The sequence below is a fragment of the Budorcas taxicolor genome, chromosome 16 (assembly GCF_023091745.1).
Source record: "Budorcas taxicolor isolate Tak-1 chromosome 16, Takin1.1, whole genome shotgun sequence".
NCBI classification, from domain to species: domain Eukaryota; kingdom Metazoa; phylum Chordata; class Mammalia; order Artiodactyla; family Bovidae; genus Budorcas; species Budorcas taxicolor.
In genome coordinates, this window is record NC_068925.1 from 8387301 (window position 1) to 8413016 (window position 25716).

Genomic DNA, 25716 nt, shown 5'->3' on the forward strand with positions numbered 1-25716 from the left:
AAGCATTAATTTATAATATGTTAATAATCTATGATTAATTTAAATATCAATTAAGTAGCATTTAGGCTAATAATAAAATTAATTAATTCCTGTCTTAAGGGAAGACATCTACCATGTAGTTAGTAATTGCATGATAATAGTATTCAAGATCCTAAATGGAGAAGAAAAAAGTAAGATTTTCTGGGCTTAAAGCACTAGGAGAGGCATCAATTCAGTTCAGCCACATAGTCATAACCAATTGTTTGCGACCCCGTGGACTGCAGCACGCCAGGCCTCCCTGTCCATCACCAAGTCCCGGAGTTCACTCAAACTCACGTCCATCGAGCGGTGATGCCATCCAGCCATCTCATCCTCTGTTGTCCCCTTCTCCCACCTTCGATCTTTCCCAGCATCAGGGTTTTTTCCAGGGAGTCAGTTCTTCACATCAGGTGGCCAAAGTATTGGAGTTTCAGCTCCAACATCAGTCCTTCCAATGAACATTCAGGACTGATTTCCTTTCGAATGGATTGGTTTGAACTCCTTGCAGTCCCAGGGACTCTGAAAAGTCTTCTCCAACACCACAGTTCAAAAGCATCAATTCTTCGGTGCTCAGCTTTCTTTATAGGCCAACTTTCACATCCATATATGACTATTGGAAAAACCATAGCCTTGACTAGATGGACCTTTGTTGGCAAAGGAATGTCTCTGCTTTTTAATATGCTGACTATGTTGGTCATAACTTTCCTTCTAAGGAGTAAGTGTCTTTTAATTTCATGGGTGCAATCACCATCTGCAGTGATTTTGGAGCCCCCCAAAATAAAGTCTGTCACTGTTTCCATTGTTTCCCTATCTATTTCCCATGAAGTAATGGGGCCGGGTTCCATGATCTTAGTTTTCTGAATGTTGAGTTTTAAGCTGACTTTTTCACTCTCCTCTTTCACTTTCATCAAGAGACTCTTTAGTTCTTCTTCACTTTCTGCCGTAAGGGTGGTGTCATCTGCATAGCTGAGGTTATTGATATTTTTCCCGGCACTCTTGATTCCAGCTTGTGCTGCTTCCAGCCCAGCGTTTCTCATGATGTACTCTGCATATGTTAAATAAGCAGGGTGACAGTATACAGCCTTGACGTACTCCTTGAAACCAGTGACAGTATACAGCCTTGACGTACTGTTCGAAACCAGTCTGTTGTTCCATGTCCAGTTCTAACTGTTGCTTCCTGACCTTCATATAGGTTTCTCTAGAGGCAGGTCAGGTGGTCTGGTATTCCCATCTCTTTCAGAATTTTCCACAGTTGATTGTGATCCACACAGTCAAAGGCTTTGGCATAAGTCAATAAAGCAGAAATAGATGTTTTTCTGGAACTCTCTTGCTTTTTTGATGATCCAGCGGATGTTGGCAAGTTGATCTCTGGTTCCTCTGCCTTTTCTAAAACGAGCTTGAACATCTGGAAGTTCATGGTTCACGTATTGCTGAAGCCTGGCTTGGAGAATTTTGAGCATTACTTTACTAGCCGTGTGAGATGAGTGCAATTGTGCGGTAGTTTGAGCATTTTTTGGCATTGCCCTTCTTTGGGATTGGGATGAAAACTGACCTTTTCCAGGCCTGTGGCCTCTGCTGAGTTTTTCCAAATTTGCTGGCATATTGAGTGTAGCACTTTCACAGCATCATCTTTCAGGATTTGAAAGAGCTCAACTGGAATTCCATCACCTGCACTAGCTTTGTTAGTAGTGATGCTTTCTAAGGCCCACTTGACTTCATATTCCAGGATGTCTGGCTCTAGATGAGTGATCACACCATCGTGATTATCTGGGTCGTGAAGATCTTTTTTGTACAGTTCTTCTGTATGTTCTTGCCACCTCTTCTTAATATCTTCTGCTTCTCTTAGGTCCAGACCATTTCTGTCCTTTATCGAGCCCGTCTTTGCATGAAATGTTCTGTTGGTATCTCTGATTTGCTTAAAGAGATCTCTAGTCTTTCCCATTCTGTTGTTTTCCTCTATTTATTTGCATTGATCGCTCAAGAAGGCTTTCTTATCTCTTCTTGCTATTCTTTGGAACTCTGCATTCAGATGCTTATATCTTTCCTTTTTTTCCTTTGCTTTTCACTTCTCTTCTTTTCACAGCTATTTGTAAGGCCTCTCCAGACAGCCATTTGCTTTTTTGCATTTCTTTTCCATGGGGATGGTCTTGATCCCTGTCTCCTGTACAATGTCACGAACCTCCATCAGGCACTCTATCTATCAGATCTAGTCCCTTAAATCTATTTCTCACTTCCACTGTATAAATCTTAATACATATAAATTCGGTATACTTTTTATTATATCCTATTGGAAGTAGGAAAGAAAGGTATGTAAATTTCAAGCATAGAAATAACCATCTCTGTGTTGTGAGTTTAGATTTCTTAAACTTAATCCCCAAATCCTTCTGATTTTTTTTTTCTTTAGTTAAACTGAAATATGAAAAGAGATGTTACTTTTATTGAAATAATGATAAAAATACCTTGTGAGTCCTATGGGTTTTTATGTAAATCATGATATTCTTTCCTTTGGGGGAATTCAAAACAGTGGTGAATAGGGGACCCAGTATTATTTAGTTCATATATGCTTGATATAATTCCTGGTACACATAACTAAGAAAAGCATTCACAAAGATTAAAAGTGTTTTATCCTTTACTTGGAAAATAAGCTAATCTTCAACTTCTTCCCTAAAGTATTTATTAACTTCTGGTTCTGTGACTTGACTTGTCAGTTCCATTATATGAGCATAATATCTTGAGTATTTGATCTGACAAAATTACTGTTTCCACATATTTATGGGAAATAAAACTATTACACGGAGTTATGACTAAAAAGAGTACTTCAAATTTTAGACTCTGATTCACAAATCTGTGCAAGCCAATTATCTAAATATGAGTGAACTAACATTTTCATTTTTGCTATAAAGTACATGTAAACTGAAACTACTGAACCTACAATGATATTCTTTGCTGATGGTAGATATTACTTGCAGTTTTATGTATTTTACTTTCAGAGAAGAGGATTTTCAGTATATTATCAACCAGGTAAGACTAGAGTAAATTAAGACTTATAAAGGGATCCATTGTTGCAAAACCACGGTGTTAGAATTTTTAATACTTCCAACCTAAATTCTGTAGCTAAAAGGAGATTTCTATTTTGAATGAAATATTATCTTATTCCAATGGGATTAATGTATACATGCTGCTGCTGCTGCTAAGTCACTTCAGTCGTGTCCGACTCTGTGAGACCCTATAGACTGCAGCCCACCAGGCTCCCCCGTTCCTGGGATTCTCCAGGCAAGAACGCTGGAGTGGGTTGCCATTTCCTTCTCCAGTATACATGCTAGTATATATAAAATAGATAATGATAACCAACAAGGGCCTTCTGTATAGCATAAAGAACTCTACTTGTATATTATAATAGCTATAAGGGGAAAGACTCTGAAAAATTATATATAAATAATACATGTATAATTTGTTTAACCTTCATAGCTTCATAAGAGACTATTTCTTTTGTTGATGGAATTATACATATGTACATATATATATATAGCTAATACATATATATAACTGAATCATTGTACTGTACACCTGAAACTAACACACTGTAAATCAATTATAGTCTTTAATTTAAAAAAAAATAATAAATCAGTCTTAAAAAGAGAGAAGTACTCTCTAAGTATGCAGCAATGAAGCTTTAACAAATCGTTCTCATACCACTCTCTACAGTACTGTTTTGAAACAAATGTGAATGAATATTTACATTTTTTATTGAATTTAAGTGTGGGACAATTTCGATTTCATAGCTTGCCACTAGGAATTGTGTGTAGGGCATTGACTAAGCCTCCATAATTTATATTCACTTTAAAGGATCTTATTGGATCTGCCTTCTGATCTTACTTAAATTGGTAATTTAAAGTCTATTACTGTGGAAGCCAGCAACACATGCATGTTGTAGCTCACACTTGCATCCACAGATGGCAAACACAGCGGGTTCGTGAACACGGCTCTGTGCACAACAAAATGCAGGCAGTTTCCTTTTGCATGCGCATGCTTTAGAAAATAGGGCTTTCTGGTTTGAATCATGGTTCATTTCCTATGACTTCCTGGTATGAAAAGCAACAATTCTGAAACAAGAAACTTTTGTTTATCTTAATATTACCGAAAGAGTGTGGTAGGGTCCAGCTGCTCACCACTCAGAAGCGAATAAACAGCCCAGATTGGTGGAAAGGAAAGTTTGCTTTATTTCAAATGCCAGCAGCTGGGGAGAGGAGGGTGGTGGACGTCTGTCCAAAGGCCAACTCACCCTCTCCCCCTTACACTGACAACCAGTGGGAATAGAGCTTCTATACACAGAAGGAGGGGTGACATGCAGAAACAGCACAGTCAGCTCTGATAGTCATCTTCAAATTGATCAGCATCATCTTGATTGTTTTAGGTACAGTTAATCTTCAGTTCCAGTGGCCATTTGTTCCCATTTCTCTGAGGCCACTTCTTGGAATTGTGGCAGCTCATGTCCTGGTTACAGTCTGGTCGTCATGTAGTAATTTTTCCACCTGGTGTTTTAGTATATATGAAACAGCTCAATGATAAGGCTCAGAATATTATGTGCAACCCTTGAAAAAGAACTAAAGGTCCTTGACTATGCTTAATGACTACATTATTATTATTCAGTTTCCTTTGACTGTTTTCCTTTGTTTCTGCATTTCTCACTGCTCTGATTAAACTTATTGACTAAAGTTTCCACAGACACAAGGCAGGCAGAGGTCATGGTAAGGGGGCAAGGACCATAAGGTCTTGCTCCATTTCAGTAAGTGCCTATAATCAAAGCAAAGCTTCTCACTTTAAAATCAAATCTAGTAGTAAAAGAGTAGATCAAAATGGACTTTAGGAATTTTTTCATTGTTTTTCCTTCCTATGAAGAGTAGCCTAATATAAGTTTTCTTTGTGATTCTAGAATATATTTGTGAAATATTAATACTTATAGCGTATTTTCACTTAGAACACTGAAAACAGTTCCTGAAGTGTATCATAATATTTTATCACAATTATTTATGTGGTAAATAACTAATGCATAAATTAAATAAAATATGCTTTTTGTTTTCCTAAGGATCATATGAGCAAATAAATATTCACATTTTATAAAGTTCATGCCAATGCCCTCTTTAGAAAGAACAATAATTTAAAACCTTAAAAGTATTATTAACTCCAAAAATAAATGAGCTTTCATAATTTTTCTAAATTTCATGTGGAGTACTATGAGTAAATTGAGGAAAGTCCATTACTTTGACTTCATTTGACTAACTCTATAAAATATCTAGCTCTTTTTGTTTTGGTTTCAAACAACTCTATGCCAGTTGTTTGGTAACTCTGATACATAAAATGTTAAATTCTTTTTATAAAGAAACATATACTGGCATATGCAAGAATATTTTATCTGTTTCATTGTAAGCTTGACAAACATATTTTCTAACACTTTTAGTAACATAAAATTAGTGTCAATAATGATCTAGTAACATAAAATTAGTATCAATAATGATGATCTTGTTCTTTCTGTAAAAACTCTCATGAGATATATAATTATATCAAGATTTAGCAAAAAAAAAAAAACTATATATATATATATATATATATATATATATGAATAGAACTCTAGGCTCCCTGATTCTTAAGCTATCTAATTACCATATGCACTTCTTTTAAAGTCTCAGATATCCATCAGTGTAGAAGAGTGGGAAGACACCAAAGATGCTAAAGAGCAAGCTCACCACCGGAGTAACCACCGCAACTCGACATCCAGCGACCAGTCGGATCACCCGCTGCTGAGGAGGAAGAGCATGCAATGGGCCCGAAGGCTGAGCAGGAAAGGCCCCAAACATTCCAGTAGAACCGCGGAGAAAATGACCCAGCAGCGCCTGAACCTCTACAGGAGGTCAGAAAGACAAGAGCTTGCTGAACTTGTGAAAAATAGAATGAAACACTTGGGTCTTTCTACAGTGGGATATGGTATGCTCTTTACAAGTATCGCATGATGTGGGCTTGTGATTTCTTTCCGTTAGTTGGAACAGAGTCGGCTCTAATTTACTAATTTAAGAATCGTCTTTATGTTTCACAGGTCAGTTAGAAGAGACTAGTGACAGGTCTAACCTCCTAGAGGCAATTATGAACATGATATTAAAAAGAGAGGATTGAAAAATTTAAATATTTGCTCAGGTCTCTAGGCACCATGTTGAACCCATTACAAGAATTAATTTAATTTTAATTTTCACAAAAACGCTCCCATTTTAGAGATAGGGGAACTAAATAACTTGCTAATTAGCTTGCTAATAGCCCGACTGAGGCTTCTATCCAGCGCTGTCTGGCTCCAAAGCCTGTTTTACACACACACACACACACACACACACACACACACAAACTGCATCTCATTTTAGAAGCCTGGAATAAAATAAATGTGTGGCATTCCTAAGTAACTAAATGGATATGCTACAAATGAATGAAAATGTTTCCATAAAATGTGTTTATAGTAAGTTGTGATCCAGAAACACAGAGTCTTCAAAAGCTTTAATCTGAAGCTCAGGTAGTGCTGGATCTCTTACAGTGCAGGTAAGTCTCAGTGACTGTTACGCTCTTATATTGATACACAGTTGTAATATAGATCTGTTGCATATTTGTTTATTTGCTCAGTCCTGACCGACTCTTTTGCAAGTACATGGATTGTAGCCCGCCAGTCTCCTCTGTCCATGGGATTTCCGTGGACAAGAATGTTGGAGTGGGTTGCTATTTCCTGTTCCAGGGTATCTTCCCAAACCAGGATCAAACCCTCGTCTCCTGCATTGGCAGACGGATTCTTTACCACTGAGCCACCAGGGAAGCCCCAAGCTCTATATTAGACACCTCTAATAACATAAAGATTATGAAAAGAAGATTTGGAATCTCAGGGACCTCTGAACTTCTCCACTTATTCTTAGTTCACAATAGTTTATCCATTCAGCAGATTGTATTAGGTTGCCTTCTGAGTTCCAGGCACTGGGAAGAGAACAATGACCTGTTCAGACAAGACCTCTGCATTCATGGAATTTATATTCTAGTGTCAGCCAGTAGATTTGTTGTATTATTTAATTTCTCAAAGCTATTTTATTATTTGCGGAAATGAAATAATAATCATTTTGTCCTGAAGGACATGGGATAATGAATAATAATGTACTTAGCCCAGAACTGGCAATCAGCTCATCCACCCATCTACTGTATGTCTAAGAACAGCATGTCTATCTGTGTTTTATATATAAAAATGTTATGGTGTGTGTTTTTTTTTGCCCACTTCAGCAAACAAACTGTTTCCATTTTTGGGAGTGATGTTGTCTTCACTGAGAATACACGCTTTGGAACAATTATTGTTTTGCATGTTTGCTTTTTTTTTGAGGGAAAGGAAATGTCTTGCTTATCCTTTAACCTTTGTATTGCCAACCAATGTACAGATTTTCTGACACATAGAAATCCAGTAACTGCATGTTGATTTCATAAGCAACCAGAGTGCTTACAGATGAGAAAACAGGGTCTCAGATATAAACTATTTCCTTGGGTTACCCAACCCTAGTGTACACTCGAGTCAGTGCTTTAACTTGTGACTTTTGATTCCATATCTTTTTGTGTATCTGCTGGACCACTTATTTTTCCTACATTACTGTCAGTATTTTGTAGCACTTTACAGATGTGAAACGTTTTTAAGTGCTTTATAATAATGCATGATGATTGATCTAACCATTGGTCTTAATCTACTGTGTCCTGAGTAAGTCTGGCCTGATTCAAGAGCATAAGCAGATTTCTTTTGATACATTAGATATGAGATAGAAATGACAGGAAAGGGGAAAGTCACAGGATGACTTTTGAGGGCTCTAGCTTGAGCAAGTAGTTCATAATTGTAACATTCACTGAGCTTAGAAGAAGAATACTTGAGGTGAAGATAATAAATTTAATTTGAGTGCCTGGAAAACTTCACATGGATAATTATCCATAAGAAGCAAGACTTCTGCTGAATGGTGCTCAAGAAAAAGAAATGAGATGTGTTTATAGACTGTGACATCATCAGCTTATAGATTTTAAGTAAGGTGATAGACGGCTTCCCCAGTGGCTCAGTGGTAAAGAATCAGCCTGCAATGCAGGAGACGTGGGTTTGATAGCTGGATCAGAAAGATCTCCTGGAAGAAGGCATGACAACCCACTCCAGTTCTTGCCTGGAGAATCCCATGGACAGAGGAGCCTAGAGAGCTACAGTCCATAAGGTCGCAGAGTCAGACACAACTGAAGCAACTTAGCATGTGTGCACACAAGGTGTAGAAGTTGATGGAATAACCCCAGATGAAAGACTACAGGAGAACTCTAAAAAAATATGCACATTTCTTGAATGATGAGGGAGGAAGATTTTTTTTTTTTTGGAGTTTTTTTAAAATTTTTTTTTACATTACTTTATTGGTTTTTTAAAAAAAGAAAAACAAGAGGCTGAAGTGTCTAGAACTGAGTTACCCAAAATATGTAGCATAATACGATATTGGAGAAGGCAGTGGCACCCCACTCTAGTACTCTTGCCTGGAAGATTCCATGGACGGAGGACCCTGGAGGGCTGCAGTCCATAGTGTCGCTAAGAGACGGACACGACTGAGCGACTTCACTTTCACTTTTCACTTTCATGCATTGGAGAAGGAAATGGCAACCCACTCCAGTGTTCTTGCCTGGAGATTCCCAGGGATGGTGGGAGCTTGGTGGGCTGCCATCTATGGGGTCGCACAGAGACGGACGTGACCGAAGCGACTTAGCAGCAGTATGATATTGTGCTATTGACTGGTTATGTGATTTATCATTGTATTGATCTTTTATATCTTTTGAAGGCAGGTGAGGCCTTGTGTAGTCAGAGGCTGGTCACTTCCAGTCATGAGAAATTTTGTCTTCAACCCCAATGTGATATAAAATTGTATTTCCTATGTGCTTTATGATATAAAAACTGTTGAAATTTTGGAGTAGAGAAGGAATCATTAATAATGCAGAAAGTACAGTGATATGTCATTGCTGACCTTGGTTATGTGACAGTTAGATAGCATGTGTGAGAGGCAGATCCGAGTAGCTTGATTAATAAATTAAGACTTGAATATAGTGGATTTCATATATTAGGGACCCCAAGGTAATAGAATTTTAATCTTCTGTCTATTGCTCCAAAATCTATTGCTTCCATTGCTAAAGTATCATGGTACAAGATGCAGGTTGAAATGTCAGTCATTTTGTCCACATTCCATCAGGGAGGAAGGAGGGTGAGGCCAGAGAAGAAAGGATTATCTCCTCAGTTAAGAAACAATACCAAGTAGCTGCATACACCATTTCCATTATGTTCCACTGGCAAGCTGTATGCTTTGTTTGCAATGGCCTAAATCTAATATTACAGAAGATAAGACAAATGGCTATTGAGAGACGATTATCAGTCTCTGCCAGAATGGTTATGCTTTTTATGAAATTTTATTCTGAAGGAGAGGTGGGAAATATGGAAGTAGCTGGATAAGGAAGTGGACAGGGAAGAGGGATTGTTTTGTTTTTTAAGAGGAAAGAGGTATGAGCATGTTTAAATAATAAGATTAAGCTACCAGTGGAGAAGTTGAAAGAAAACACAGTAAAAAGAACACAGTTGGAGCCCTTGCTTCGATACTTGGAAGTGAAGAAAAGATGAGTGTTTTAAAAGGGACAAACTTGTAGGTGTTTGTCAGGAAGTTGAGTAATATTTTACATGATAGTAAGAGGTAAAATCCTTTACTGAGAATGATGGCAAGATTAAAAGGGTGAGTGTTTTAAAAATAAGCCAGAATGTTTGAAGTTTCAGGAGAAAGGGTGTCCTTTCTGTGCAAGACTGAACTTCTTGTCTTATTCTTCATTTCTTTAATTTATAATATAGAAGATTTCAGACATGAATAAATGTAGAAAGATTAGTATGATAAACCTTGCAGTTGTTTAGCTGCCAAGTCGTGTCCTACTCTTTTGTGACCCCATGGACTGTAGCCCACCAGGCCCCTCTGCCTATGGCATTTTCCAGGTAAGAACACTGGAGTGGGTAGCCATGTCCTTCTCCAGGGCTCTTCCCAACCCAGCGATCAAGCTGGTGTCTCCTGCATTGCAGGTGGACTCCTTACCACTGAGCCACCAAGGTAGCCCTAAGGAACCTGCATATACTCATTTTTCAACGTCAGTAATTATCAGGTCAATTATTATCAGATATTGTTCCATGTATGTGCCCGGTAACTTCCTTCACATCTCATATTAATTTCAGATCCATATATTTCAATATATACGTCTATCGTTTAAGTGCTAAATTAAAAAAAAATATAGCCACATACCATTTTCACACTTAAAAACAATTTTAATATCATCAAGTATTCACTTAGTGTTCAAATTTCCAGTAATCTCACAAATGTCATGATTTTTTATACTTTTTATCTGAATCAGGATCAATTAAGGTCCATTCATGGAGATGGGTGACAAGTTTGTTAAGTCACTTTTAAGTTTCCCCCATCTCATATTTTTCTAACTCAGTCTATTTCTTGAAGAAACTTGCTCTGTGGTTTCCTAGACTCTGAATCTCCAGGCTTAATTGGTCCACTCTATCCCCTGCCTTTTCTTTTTTTAACTATTTTTTGTTACAATTATGAACTCCTAGATATAAATTTATTTTATGTTTTTATATGCATGTTATTAATTATTCATCATATTCTAAAATTGACCAGTGGAAGCCTCTTCAGATAGCTTCCTGAGTCTTTTTGTCATGACGTCAACCATATGTCATAGACTTGCCTTGCTCTCTGTAGGACTAAATGCTCCCCACCTAAATTAAGTCATCTCTCCCAGGATCACTCAAAATGCTAATCAAATTTTAGAGATACTCACTTTGCTGCGTTTGTCACTTTTTCTAAGTTTGTTGGGGAAAGCTAAAAGATTAGGCAGAAAATAGATAGCTAGACAGATAAATAATTTCACCAGTTCATCAAGAAATTACAATTACAATGCAGGCTAATGGGTTTTTATTTAACTTTTTCTATCCTGTAGCTGTACTTTCTGCTATGCCAATATTAATGCTCATCAGCAACAATAGAAATGATGGAATTATAAAATTCATATTGCTTTTTCACAATTTACATAAAACAGTCTCAGAATAATAATACAGTGCTAGTCTTAACACTATAATTGCCAAAGCATGAATTTTTAATGTACTCCTTATAGGCTAACCCAAAGGAATGTTTATTAAAATAATTCCAAGTCTTGGAAAAGTTCTTCTTGCTGTAGTTATACCATCAGTTGGATATCAAGTTAGACTTATTTCTGTTTTCAAGGTTTAAGAATTTATTTTCCTAAAATTTGACTTTTTTTTGTTTTTTGTTTTTAGTGATGCAAACTTTGTGCACAATTCAAAGCCAAATATTTCATACAAGTTATACTCAAAAAAATTTAACATCACTCCCCATCACTTCTACACAATCTCCTTCTTTCCTCATGAGTAACTTTTTTTTTAACTTTATGGTATATTCTTCCATGTATAAATATAAACTTTAAAATGTAGTTGGAAGCATGATATGTTCCTTTTTCTTTTTCCCACATTGCTCCTTCCATTTAATGGTATATCCTGGAGATCACTGATTTAGTAGAATATAGAAATAGTTTTTATTTCTTTTTGCAGCTGTCTAGTGCTTCATTGTATAGAGGTATAATAGTCTATTAAACAAGTCCTTCATGCCTTTTCTAATTACAAAGAGTCTTGCAATAAATAGGCATATGCATACGTCTTTTTGTATTTTTTCCCAGTGTACCTTTGGGATGGATATCTAAAAGCGAGATTATTGGATTAGAGATTAAATATATATAATTTTGCTATTAGAAAATTTTTCATCCTTAAATGTGTATGATTTTATATTTATACTAGCAAAGTATGTAAGACTATTTTCCCAAAATCTTGCCAACAGAAAGTCGTTAGACTTTTATGTGTTTTTCGATTCTAATAGATTATTTAAGTGGTATCTCAGTGTGCCTTCTCATTATAATAAGGTATAGCATCTTTTCATGTGATTAAGAGTCTTTTTCAGTGAATTGTTTTCATTTCTAGCCAATTTTATGGATTTATTTCTGTTTTTAATAATTTAGAGGTGGCGCAGTGGTTAAAGAATCGACCTGCCAGTGCAGGAGACACAAGAGATGCAGGTTCCATCGCTGGATCAGGGAGATCCCCTGGAATAGGAGACAAGCAACCCACTCGTTTCTTGCCTGGGAAATCCCATGGACAGAGTAACCTGGTGGGCCACGATCCATAGTGTCGCGAAGTGTAGGACACAATTGAGCAACTGAGCACTCACACACACACACACACACACACACACACACACACATTGGGTAAATTAGAACTGTGGCCAATAATTGCAGATATTTCTTTCTCAGCCTAGTTTTTTTCTATACTTCTGTTATTTAATATTTTAATCTAAGTTTTAAATTGTTCCCATTATTATTGGTCTATTTTGAGTAGATCAAAAGAAACTTTCTCTCTTCTAATTTAGAGGGGAATTCTCTTATGTTTTTCATCACTTATTTGGTTTCACCCTTTGCATTCAAACATATGATCTATTTGGAACTCATCCTGGTATATTTGGTAGGCAAGGGAACACACTTGTGTATTTTCTAAGATAATTTTCCACGTTGAGTTATATAATGTGCTGTGCTGTGCTTAGTCGCTCAGTTGTGTCCGACTCTTTGTGACCTCATGGCTGTAGCCCACCAGGCTCCTCTGTCCATGGAGATTCTCCAGGCAAGAATACTGGAGTGGGTTGCCCTGCCCTCCTCCAGGGGATCTTCCTGACTCAGGGATCAAACTCAGATCTCCCACATTAGGGAAGCCCTTAATTATGTGATACCATTTACTAAAATGCACACCCCATTCCACTGATTTTTAGATCCTGCTTTTAGCAGACCTCAAATTCATACATGTTATTGTGTCTATTTCTAGACTTTCTATCATGTGACAGTGGTCTGTCTGCCTGTTCTGACAAAAATCACCCACTGTTTTAATTGCAGTCTTTATAGTGTATTTTCATATCTGGTAGGGCTAGGGACATTTCACTCTTCTTTGTCAGTATTTGCCTAACTATATTTAGCTATTCTTCTGAATTAATTTTATAATTACCTTGTTTGTTTCAGATGAAAAGAAAGGATTATTTCCTTCTGCTTTTAGTCCTCCTTCTTCCTAGTTCTTTCATATCCAAATCCTATCATCTAACTGCCCTCCCCTAATATGTCATATTTCCCCCTTTCTATTCTCTTAGTTCCTCTTCTGAGGAAACCATGCCTCCTTCCCTTAATCCTAAAACAAACACATGTGCACGTACATGTGCACACACATTCCTTACTCCTCAATTTGTCTCTTGTGTTTTCTTTTATCTACTAATTACATCCCATGTCTTTGCATCATCACCTCATGTTTACCCTCAGTTCACTTCTTCTCTGCCCCTTTGCTGAGACACTATCAGATAGAAAGGATTCTTACTTTCCTTCATCTGTCTTCAGCAGTATCCTTTCCCAGATCTTCTTTCTCTTTCTGAAAAAATGACCAAATTTGCAGAACAATGCTGCTTCATAAATGATACATTAGAAATGTTATTTTTATACTGTTTAAAGAAAAAATTATATCTCAAATAATAGGAAATAATAAAGAAACACTGAGAAATGCTTAAAATCTAAAAGGTCACTAAATTGTTAACTTTTGACAACTAACCTTGCTTCCTGAAGGCACAGATTATCGCTCACTTATTTTTTTTTATCATATTCAATTCCCAAAGAAAGGTAATTCTTTAAAACCAGAGGATAAATTTTTAATATTTCCTGATATAGCCTGTCTCTACAGGTTAGGTTGAAATAATGTAAATGCTTGTGCATGTTGTTGTCTAAGATAAACATATACCTATTCTCCAAAGGACATTAGTTAGATTGCTGCTGCTAAGTCGCTTCAGTCGTATCCAACTCTGTGCAACCCCATAAACGGCAGCCCACCAGGCTCCCTCATCCGTGGGATTCTCCAGGCAAAAACACTGGAGTGGGTTGCCATTTCCTTCTCCAATGCATGAAAGTGAAAAGTGAAAGGGAAGTTGCTCAGTCGTGTCCGACTCCTAGCGACCCCATGGACTGCAACCCTCCAGGCTCCTCCGTCCATGGGATTTTCCAGGCAAGAGTACTGGAGTGGGGTGCCATTACAGGTATATAATCTCTCACCGGTACTTTTAAAATCCAAAATTTCTGGATACTGAATTTTTAAGTAGGTTCAACACCAAAACTTGTTTAACCACAGAAGTTGATCCAAACTGCTTGAAACTATTTGGATCTTTGATCAAATTTATTGTGAATATGCATATGTTTGCTGCAGAAATATGAACCTTGCTGCTTCAGACCCAACTGAGACTATTACATGAAATACATTATGTACCCTAAATCTAAAAACTTTACTAGTGGAACACATCTGGTCTCAAGGGATTGGGAGACAAAATGAGAACCTGCATGTCTTGAGAAATTAACTAATATGATGACCTATAAGTTCTGCTTGTCTTTTATTGATTTTTTTGGAAAATATCTTCAATATAATTTTAAAAACTTACTGGCATCATTCTTCAACAATTTATTTGGCTCTGATACTCACTAAAATTATTCTCAATAACTTTTGAAATATTCTTAACTATCAAAATGACACACACTTTATAAATATTTGATATTTATATATTTTATATATAGTTATATATTACATATATATATAATTATATAGTTTATATATTATATAAATGTATTTGCCATTATAAATTGGCAAGTAAGTGTCCCTGGTATGACCAGTGCTGCAGGTTCCGATTTTGACATGGATCCCTTTGTTCATATTGTTAGTAAACAAAGGAACGTCAATGGGGGAAAAAAATAAATCTTTTTAAGTGACAGAGGTAACTACTGGTTAGACGTAGCTTTCATTACACCCATCAGGAAGCCTTAGTTTCTTTGTTAAATAAGTTTATAATTTGCCTGAAATAATGAACAGATTAAGCAAGAGCTGGTTTTATAGTTAACATGGTGACTTTAATTCTTAGTTATTCTCTTCTGTATGGGATAGAAACAGGCAAAATCAATAAGAAAGAATTGTTATTCCCACCCAAACCTAAGATATATATTGTGGTGGTGGTAGCAGTAATAGTAATAATAATATCATCAACTTCTACTTTCAGACTCTCTTATAAATCGTTGATCATTTTCATGTGTTTTCATTAAAAATTCCCCCAAATTCTAATCAATAGGTCAAGTACATTTTCTAGTAAAAGGTTATAAATTTGTCCTGAAACATTACCAAAGAGGGAAAGGCACCAAAGTTAGATATTCTTCTAAAATATTTTATAACATTTAGCACATGGGAGGAATAATATAAGTATCTGAGATCACTATAATGACTTCAATCATAATTTTTTATTTCAAAAGAAACTGACAAATACTGAAGTTTTACTGTTTTTTGAAATATATAATTCACCATTTCACAGTATGAGTAAAATAGTATTGATATGTGCAATCATTATACTGCCAGTATAGATTTCCAGAAAGTAGATGATTTTATGTTATTCTGTATTTCCGGAACTGACCCATTCTCACAAGGAGGCAGACACAGGAGGATGAAACCTGGGGTTTTATGTTAATCTCATTCTGTATATGGAATGTTAATAGAAAGAAACAAACTCAGCGGTTTCTTTAATAGATAAAGTAATGAAGCTTTCAAAAGAGGTAACTGCTGAGCTGATAATGATTTATGATAAACGCAATTATTTCTGCAATGAATTTTCCATATCTCCCTAAAGTAAAACTGTAAAGTTTTGTTTCATGGAGTTGTATCATAACCTTCCCAGAGCATTAACTTCTCAATGATGTCAATATTTTTACATAATTTAACTCCACAGTTACCTTAATTGCACTTAATAATAGATGTATTTTATCCTTACACCTGGAAATCAAATATTGTGCTTTGGCATATGTCTAAGAGAAATGTGGACATTTGAATAAAATAAAATATTTTTGTCATTGAGAAAAAATTTAATTAGTTGAATGAACATTTTACTTTCAACATCTTATGAGTTCAGCATTTTATTATCGGTTTGTATAAATAGTCAATGAGAGCAAAAATGAGCTTTCTAAATGCATTGAAACAGCAAGAAGAAGTTTCCAATTATGATGATTGTTTATAGCCTCAATTTAAACAACTAGAAAAAGATAAACCAATAGTGTACAGGTGTTGGGAAAAATCGGCATATAATTTGTTACCCGAGAAAAGGTTAACAAATGATTTACGCCTTTTACAGGCTGTAAGTCATGTAAATGGACCCCAAACAAGAAAATATGACCAGTACCAGCAGAAAAAAAAAATCAGTCAACAGAAACAGATTCATAAAATATGAATGTTGAGATAGTTATTATAATATGATATGATCTATATGTTCAACATGGTAGATGAAAACAGAATGATAAGGAGAAAAATTGAAGACATGAAGCTCGTATAGGTTAGTATTTGTAATACTTTACTTTTCCATATTTTACTTGGAAAAATATATATTTTCCAATTAAAATGTGTATTGCATGGGATTTACATAAAAATAACTATTGCAGAATAAAAACATCAGTGAACATAAAGCCATAGCAATAGACTATCCAAAATGCAGAATAGAGAAAAAAAGGAAAAGCAAAAGCCTTGAAAAAGTGGTGCTAGCTGCACGTGGTATAATATAGAGTAATTTCATAATTGGAGTAACAGGAGGAAGAGAGTGGATATTTGAAGAACTAATGATCAACATTTTTTGTCCAAATTTGGTGGGAACTCTATTCAAGATCTCAGAAGCTCAGTGAAGGTCAAGGAATATAAATATAACAAATAAAATAATGCCAAGACACAATATTAAAAAAATGCTGGAAGTCAATGATAAAATACCTCAAAAGGAGCAAAAAGACATTTCCTAAGGAAGAGCCAAACATAAGGACAGTAGACACCTTCAGTCAGAAACTTCTCAAACCAAATCACAACTGAGAAACTTGTTTCTAGTACTTAAAAAAATAGTCTACCTAATACACCATACATAGTAAAAATATCTTTCTGAACTAAAAGCAAATAAGGACAGTTTTAAAAAACAAAAGCTGAGAAAATTTGTCAACAACAGCTCTCAGGATGAAAGAAATTGTTGAAAGAAATTCTTAAATAGAAGAAAAATAATGCCAGTGGAAATTTAGATCTAAACAAAATAAGCATATGGGCAAATGTAAAAGATGCATTTCTATTTTTAAAATTTTGTTCAAAAGTAATTCACCATTTATGACAAACATTGTAAGGTTTATAATATATATATAGAAGCAAAATGTGTGGCAATAATAAATAATAAGGAAGAAATAGAATATAGTAAAGTTGTTAAGGGCTTCCCAGTTGGTGCTATTGGTAAAGAACCTGAGTGCTAATGCAGGAGACGTAAGAGATATTGGTTCAATCCCTGGTTGGGGAAGATCCCCTGGAGGAGTGCACGCAACTCACTCCAGTACACTTGCCTGGAGAATCACATGGACAGAGGAGCCTGAAGGCACAGTTCATAGGGGTGCGAAAAGTCAGACATGACTGGAGTGACTTAGCACACACGCAAGTCTGTAAAATTACATGTAAAGTGATGTGCTATTTAAGAGTAGACACTGAAAAATTAAAGCTGTGTATTTAAGCTTTAGAGCAAGGGACAGGAAATGGTAGCATGCCAGTTTCTGGAAAAAATAAAAGCAATCATTCTTACTGATATTTGCATTTTCTATGGCTGCCTCCACTTTCCAGTTGAAAAAGTTTAAGTACAGCAGAGCTCATATGGCCTGAAAAGTCTGAAATATTAACTATTTGGTTCTTTTAAAAGCAATTGCCAACTAATGACCTAGACAAGCTACAAAAAAGGAAAACCAAAGAGATATAACTGATAACCAATGTTTCAAATAAAACAGACTGATTATAAGAAGAACTGTGTAAAACCTCAATTAATCCAAAGAAGGCAGAGAAAAAAGAAAGAGGCACAAAGAACATCTGGAACAAGTGAAATACAACTGCAAGACGGTAGATTTAAATCCTACTATATTGATACTTCATACCAGGGAAGCCTGTCGTGCTGCGGTCCACAGGGTATCAAAGATATGCACGTGGCAGCCACCATATTAATATTTATATTACATATAAATGGATTAAACATTTCAACTATCTTCCCTGGTGGCTCAGAGGTTAAAATGTCTGCCTCCAATGCAGGAGACCTGAGTTTGATCCCCAGGTCGAGAAGATGCCCAGGACAAGGAAATGGCAACCCACTGCAGTATTCTTGCCTGGAGAATCCCATGGATGGAGGAGCCTTGTAGGCTACAGTCCACAGGGTTGCAAAAAGTCAGACACAACTGAGAGACTTCACTTTCACTTTTCAAACATTTCAATTAAGAGGCAGAAGTCATCAGACGGGATTAAAAAAAGCAATACCCAGCTTTATGTTGTCTAAAAGAAACACTTAAAATGTAAAGAAAGAAATAGATTAAAAATAAAAGCATATAATTATATTTTATGTAACCACAATTCTAAGGAAAACTTGAATGACTGCATTAATATACACCCGTGGTGGATTCATGTCAATGTATGGCAAAACCAATACAGTATTGTAAAGTAAAATAAAGTAAAAATAAAAAATTTAAAAAAAGTAGATCCATGCAACAGCTTGGATACTTAACAAAATGATTTCACGCAGGGGAAATAAAGCCTTACAGAAACACACTGTAAGATCCTTGGAGAGTGAATGTTTCTAGAAATCAGTGATTCTAAGGATGGGGCATGCAAGGAAGGAATTAACTGCAAAAGATCAGGAGGGAACTTTTTGTCATTATAGAAATGTTCTGTGTCATAATTATGGTAGAACTTGCACTATTCTATGCAGTGTCAAAACTCATTGCATGTGCATTTGGAATTAGTGAATTTCAACAGGATATTAATATCCTAAGATAACTCAAATAATATGCTTAAAATCATATAGAAAGTTTACAGCTAACTTGTTATAGGTGAATGTGTAGACTTGGCCTGTCTTGTTCATTGTTGTCTCCAGATTTAGGATTATTTGTGACTAATCATACCTGCCTAGATAATATATTCAAAAGCAGAGACATTACTTTGCCAACTAAGGTCCGTCTAGTCAAGGCTATGGTTTTCCCTGTGGTCATGTATGCATGTGAGAGTTGGACTGCGAAGAAGGCTGAGCGCCGAAGAATTGATGCTTTTGAACTGTGGTGTTGGAGAAGACTCTTGAGAGTCCCTTGGACTGCAAGGAGATCCAACCAGTCCATTCTGAAGGAGATCAGCCCTGGGATTTCTTTGGAAGGAATGATGCTAAAGCTGAAACTGCAGTACTTTGGCCACCTGATGCGAAGAGTTGACTCATTGGAAAAGACTCTGATGCTGGGAGGGATTGGGGGCAGGAGGAGAAGGGGACGACAGAGGATGAGATGGCTGGATGGCATCACTGACGCGATGGACGTGAGTCTGAGTGAACTCGGGAGTTGGTGATGGACAGGGAGGCCTGGCGTGCTGCAATTCATGGAGTCACAAAGAGTCGGACACGACTGAGCGACTGAACTGAACTGAATCATACCTGAAAGTGAAAGTGAAATTCGCTCAGTTGTGTCTCTTTGCGACCCCATGGACTGTACCCCGCCAGGCTCCTCTGTCCATGGAATTCTCCAGGTGAGAATACTGGAGTGGGTAACCATTCGCTTCTCCGGAGGATCTTCTCAACCCAGGGACTGAACCTAAGTTTCTCACATTACAGGCAGATTCTTTACCATCTGAGCCACCAGGGAAGCACAGTCATGCCTAGTTAACATTATTAAATGAGCAAACTGGAGAACAAAATAACGAAAATCCTGTGCTAAATTATGATCATCAACTAATGATAAAAATGCCTCCTGTAAGTCATTTGGGGGTACTAGAGGATGGCAGCAAAATTGAAAACCATACTTATTTTTTAATCAGATAATATGTTCAATACATTTTTCTTCAATGTCAGATATTTCTTCAGGTGAAGTACTTTTAAGCTTAAAGTAGTATGCGTGCTCAGTTGTTGAGTCGTGTCTGACTCTTTGTGACCCCCATGGACTGGACTGTAGCCCTCCAGGCTCCCCTGTCCATGGGATTTCCCAGGCAAGAATACTGGATTGGGTCGCCATTCCCTCCCCTAGGGGATCTTCTGACTGTCTCCTGCGTGGACAGATGGGTTCCTTACCGCTGAAGCACTCTTAAAGTAGTATATTCAACAATTAAAATGAAACTAAATAAATAAGGTCTTTCCAAAACCTTTTGGAATTTGTACAGAAATTTATTTATTTTACTTTTTCAGGTTATCAACTAAATGGTAGTTGAGAACCAAATGAGGTGGAGATTTTCTAATGACCTGCTACGTTTCAGGGCGTCACGCTTCAGTCTCCAGGATGCAGTATTAGCTGCTGCTATTTTGTTTAGCCTATGTGAAAACTCATACACAGGAGAAATTTTTCAAGAAGAATGCATACGTCAAACTTGCTTTCTGTATAAAAAAAGGATTCTGGTAATCTCCTGCCAGTACAATATGCTTTGAGGTGAAATCGAACCTTATTTGGAGTAAGCTTGTTATATACTCATTGGAATTCCAAGCTCCAGCATTTTGAATTAGCCGTAACCACACACCCCCTAGTATGATTGGCAGATTTAGCCAAAAGAAATATAGTATGTCTAGTTAAATTTGAATTTCAGATAAACAACAAGTGATTTTTAGTATGAGCATGTTACATTCAATATTTGGTACATAAATATGCTTACACTTGTTAATTTTTAATCTGAATTGTAACCTTATCCCCATGGCAGGATACAATCCCTTGTGTCTGCCTTGGGGTTATGCAATTGAGTATATTCCTTTATTTGAATATTAATTTGATAATCTCATGATTATAATAATTTTACTGGCAAATTTACTGGAGACTTCAATTATATTGCAGTCTAACTTCCTTGTAAGATAAGAATTTTCATTTATAGACTTAAAAATGTCACATTTGCATATCAACTTGAAAGATCATAACTGAAAATACTATCTTTCACAGTCCAGTGACAGGTTTCTAGTTAGAAGCACATCATGGTAGATATTATTTTATGAAAATAATATATATTTTCCAGTGTAGAAAATTATTAGAATCATCTGCATTGGCCTAAAAATCATCTTTAATTTTATGCAGTTATTTTCATGTTGATGTATCCCTATTGGTATGAAATATAGTTTTAGATTTCTGGATGAAACTGGAAATTTTAGTACCATTTTTAGGAGCCAACCTTATCTTAACTGAAGTAGCTGGAGAGGACTGTGGCTCTAGAGCAGGTTTTGAAACAGTGCCCTTCCAGCTTAAAATCTTTACCCTTAGGAGGATTAATATTTATTGACTATGTATCTGCAAGCCTCTGTATTTACACCTTCTAGTAGCCTTGGAAACTATAAAACCTCAGTCCCAAAGCTGTTTTATTTTCCTTTCCAATGTCAAGTCAACTCTCCAAAGGTGAAGTCTGATGATGTCTTCAGAGTGAATTGACAAAACTTAGAGGGCACAGCTGTTTGTTTTTAGAATATGAATTGTTTCAGAGAAAAAGCAAATGATCCAGTGGCACACTCCCGTGGAAACTTCCAGTTGAATCTGATCCACAGAACTCTGCATTCTTCCAGAATACCATGTTTTATATCAGACATATTATGTAAGGAAGTCAAATATACTTAGGGTTTTCATGCTATTTAGATACATATCTGTTGTGTTTTTTAAAACACAATGTCATTAGATGATTTTTTTCACACTATTTTCCATATCAGTGTTCCTGTCTGGGATGGGAATCTATAACCGCAATTTTTTTTTTTTTTTGGAGGAAGACCTATACAGTTAATTTTTCTTTTTTTTTTTAATTTAAATTTACTTATTTTAATTGGAGGCTAACTACCTTACAATATTGTGTTGGTTTTGCCATACATCAATATGAATCCTCCACGGGTATACATGTGTTCCCCATCCTGAACCCCCCTCCCACCTCCCTCTCCGTACCATCCCTCTGGGTCATCCCAGTGCACCAGCCCCAAGCATCCTGTATCCTGCATCAAACCTGGACTGGCGATTCGTTTCTTATATGATATTATACATGTTTCAATGCCATTCTCCCAAATCATCCCACCCTCTCCCTCTCCCACAGAGTCCAAAAGACTATTCTATACATCTGTGTCTCTTTTGCTGTCTCGTATACAGGGTTATCATTACCATCTTTCTAAATTCCATATATATGTATTAGTATTCTGTATTGGTGTTTTTCTTTCTGGCCCACTTCACTGTGTATAATAGGCTCCAGTTTCATCCACCTCATTAGAACTGATTCAAATATATTCTTTTTATTGGCTGAGTAATACTCCATAGTGTATATGTACCATGGCTTTCTTATCCATTCATCTGCTGATGGACATCTAGGTTGCTTCCATGTCCTGGCTATTATAAACAGTGCTGCAATGAACATTGGGGTACACGTTGTCTATAACCACAATTTTTTATAATTATTAAAGCATAGCAAATCTAGTAAACATCCTGTGTAGCCATTTCTATATTAGTAAGACTTCGAGTTACAAAAAGCATTAGCGTAATAGCTTACAAGGTAGTGTGTGACTGTTGTTGTGAACAGAATTAGATACTGTATTTTTGAAACATCTATTGTAACAAAAAATGAGTGCCTGTCAGATATTTCCAGTGACAGTAATTTGAAAATAGTCAAAGTTATATAAACAGTCATGCTGTGGGGAAACTATAGCAACTTATTATTGACAGCTATGTGGTTTGAAGGTGAGATGCTCTGCAATAATTCCCATAATTTTCTGTAAGTGGTATAACTAACTTGGCATTGATTTATCTTCTAGATGAAATGAATGATCATCAAAATACCCTCTCCTACATCCTGATAAACCCATCTCCAGACACCAGACTGGAGCTGAATGATGTTGTGTAAGTTGATATATCTCACATAAGGCCTGTGTTTTCAGAAAACCACAAATTTATTTATTTTTATATTTTTATTCCCCCATAAAACCCCATAATGTTCTTGTGATATAAATACTTAGAAAATCGAAGTCTAATTTTGGTGTTCAATAAACAAATGCATTTTGTGCACTGCATTGTGTATTGCTGTGTGTCGTACTATACAAAAGCATCATAGGATGGTAGAGGTATAGAAAACAGCTTGAATTTTGTTTTCAATATATTGAGCAAGTATACATTTGGACAAATGATAGAAAATCTGTGAAATGAAAAAAAAGAAAGAAGCTCAAAGGAAAACCTAAACTATACCACACTAGCTAATTCTAAATCCCTTAGACCTTTCAAAGCCAAGGTAAAATTGGTCAAAGTCTTTATTAGGAAAGGGTCTATGGTAGTAATTTGTATTATGCATGTTAATAAAAGTGTTAAAGTGCTGCTTTAAAAGTGTGGTCTATATAGCATGACTTTGTCACATGAGTTAAGCATGGATTAAATGAGATAGTGTTTTTCTAAACTCAGAAAAGAAGGCATTATTGTGAGTTACTCTGATTATAATGATGGAGGACTTGAACTAGACTCTTAGGGTAGATAGGATTTGTACAGGTAGAGAGGAGAGAACATTCCAGAACAGGGAGATGGCTTGAGAAAAGGCAGTACCTGGGCATCATATAGTATGTGCCAACTGGCAATACTACAGAGCCTAGTGTGACCAGAGTAAAAGCTTTGTATTGTTAGCATTTGCATTGCTAATAACTAGTTAAACCGAATATCGATTTAGTTCAGTTCAGTTCAGTTGTGTCCAACTCTTTGCGACCCCATGGACTGCAGCACGCAGACTTCCCTGTCCATCACCAACTCCTAGAGCCTACTCAAACTCATGTATATTTAGTCGATGATGCCATCCAACCATCTCATCCTCTGTCATCTCTTTCCCCTCCTGCCTTCAATCTTTCCCAGCATTAGGGTCTTTTCAAATGAATCAGTTCTTTGCAGTATTGGAAACATATTAAGCCTGACTTTGGAAGGACCTTAGATTAGAAAATAAAGAATTTATACTCAGTCTTCTAGGTAATAAGAGCATTTGGTTATATGAGCAAGAAAGCAGCAAAATTTTAGAAGTCATTTTGACAGCTGTTGATGTAAGCCTAGGAGAGAAATTCCTTATGAGAAGCTGCTCCCAAGATCCATGGTTCTAAGGATTTTCTAGACCAAGTCCTGCTTACACAAGGTAGTTAACTCCAGATTGTATTAGTGACATAAAACCAATGCCAAAGATTCAAAAGAATTGGTGGGTGTTAGGTCCACAGGAAGTGTGTGTGTCTATAACCAGGAAAATAAGCAATAAGGCCAGTGACTAGGAAGTGTGAGGACATTCTGTGAGGCAGAGCATAAAGTGGATCCATGCCAAGTGGTTTAGAACTAAAGTTGGTATTAATAATATGCTAGCAGTTAGAAGCCTACTTGTAGATGTTGCCAGTTTTCTGGGAGATTTCAGCTGGGATTGAAAGGGTTCTTTTTTTTTTCTGAAAGAGCTGTCTAGGAAGCAATGGAATTGATTGGCAGGATAGAGAAAAGATTCTGTCAACATCTGGATGAGGGCTGTAAAAGCAAAAGCCTATGGAATAAATTTATGAAGGCAAAGTTTAAGACTTGTTTATTGTTCTGGGAATTGGAAAATAATGGCTCTCGCATGGTTTTAAGAGTTAGAATCTATGAGGTTGCAAAAAAAAAAAAAAAAAATTACTCTTTAACTGAAACAAGTCAGGATGGTGAGGCACTTTTCCAAGCAGAAAAGAGCAGTCTTTGGGTGAGGAAGAGAGAGATGAGCAGCTGGGGTTTCAGTACATTGTTCAATGCACTGATGGAAATGTCTAGAAAGCTTACGGGGATATAATGCTGAGCTTTGGAAAGAAGCTAGTTCTACGTAGAAATTAGTTATTTTTTTCATCTTCTAAATGAATGAAACTTAAAAAAATTAGTTTTTAAAGATAAGATACTTAAAGAAGAAAAAGTAGAAGAATGAATGTTGGCCTATTGAGTTACTACTCAGTTTTAGGGCCAAAAGATGAATGTGCTTCAGAAACTTCTCAGAAAAATAATATCAGCAGGAGTAACTCTGACCCAAAATAGTGTGAAAAGATTTTATACAAGGCATCAAAGATACAACTAGCAAAAAACATAATAATGTTTTTTTTTTCTCTTTTTGCCATCTGATAGTTAAAATATTAGAACTTTGAGGAATCAGATGATGATAATTCCAGCTGCTAATTGTCTTAAGGCAGCTGTCAAAATTTATATCCAGGGGTGGTGATGAATTTATGGAGCACTTTAAGTTAGATGAAAATATCTTATTTGTGATGCACCTGGCTTTCAACTGTGCATTCTGGAGACTGCACTTCGTATATAATTAAAATGTGATAAAACTGTTGTTTTTCTTGTGTCCGTATTTACACATATCTTTCCTCCTGTGACCCATAAAATCAGGCAATTTTTATTAGTTATCCAGTCTGGCCTTGTAGTCCCAACTTTTGTATGCTTCTTTTTCAAAGTTTCAATTATATATATATTTTAAATTGA

At 36.2% G+C, this 25716-nt stretch overlaps 1 protein-coding gene across 1 annotated transcript in view; it reads left to right on the top strand.

The window, feature by feature from the left end:
• KCNT2 (potassium sodium-activated channel subfamily T member 2) overlaps positions 1-25716 on the top strand; it is a 436616-nt gene that overhangs the window by 406910 nt on the left and 3990 nt on the right. The window contains exons 26-27 of the mRNA XM_052653896.1: positions 5700-6000; positions 23022-23106. Of these exons, the coding sequence (XP_052509856.1) occupies positions 5700-6000; positions 23022-23106 (386 nt within the window). The remainder of the gene's footprint in view (positions 1-5699; positions 6001-23021; positions 23107-25716) is intronic.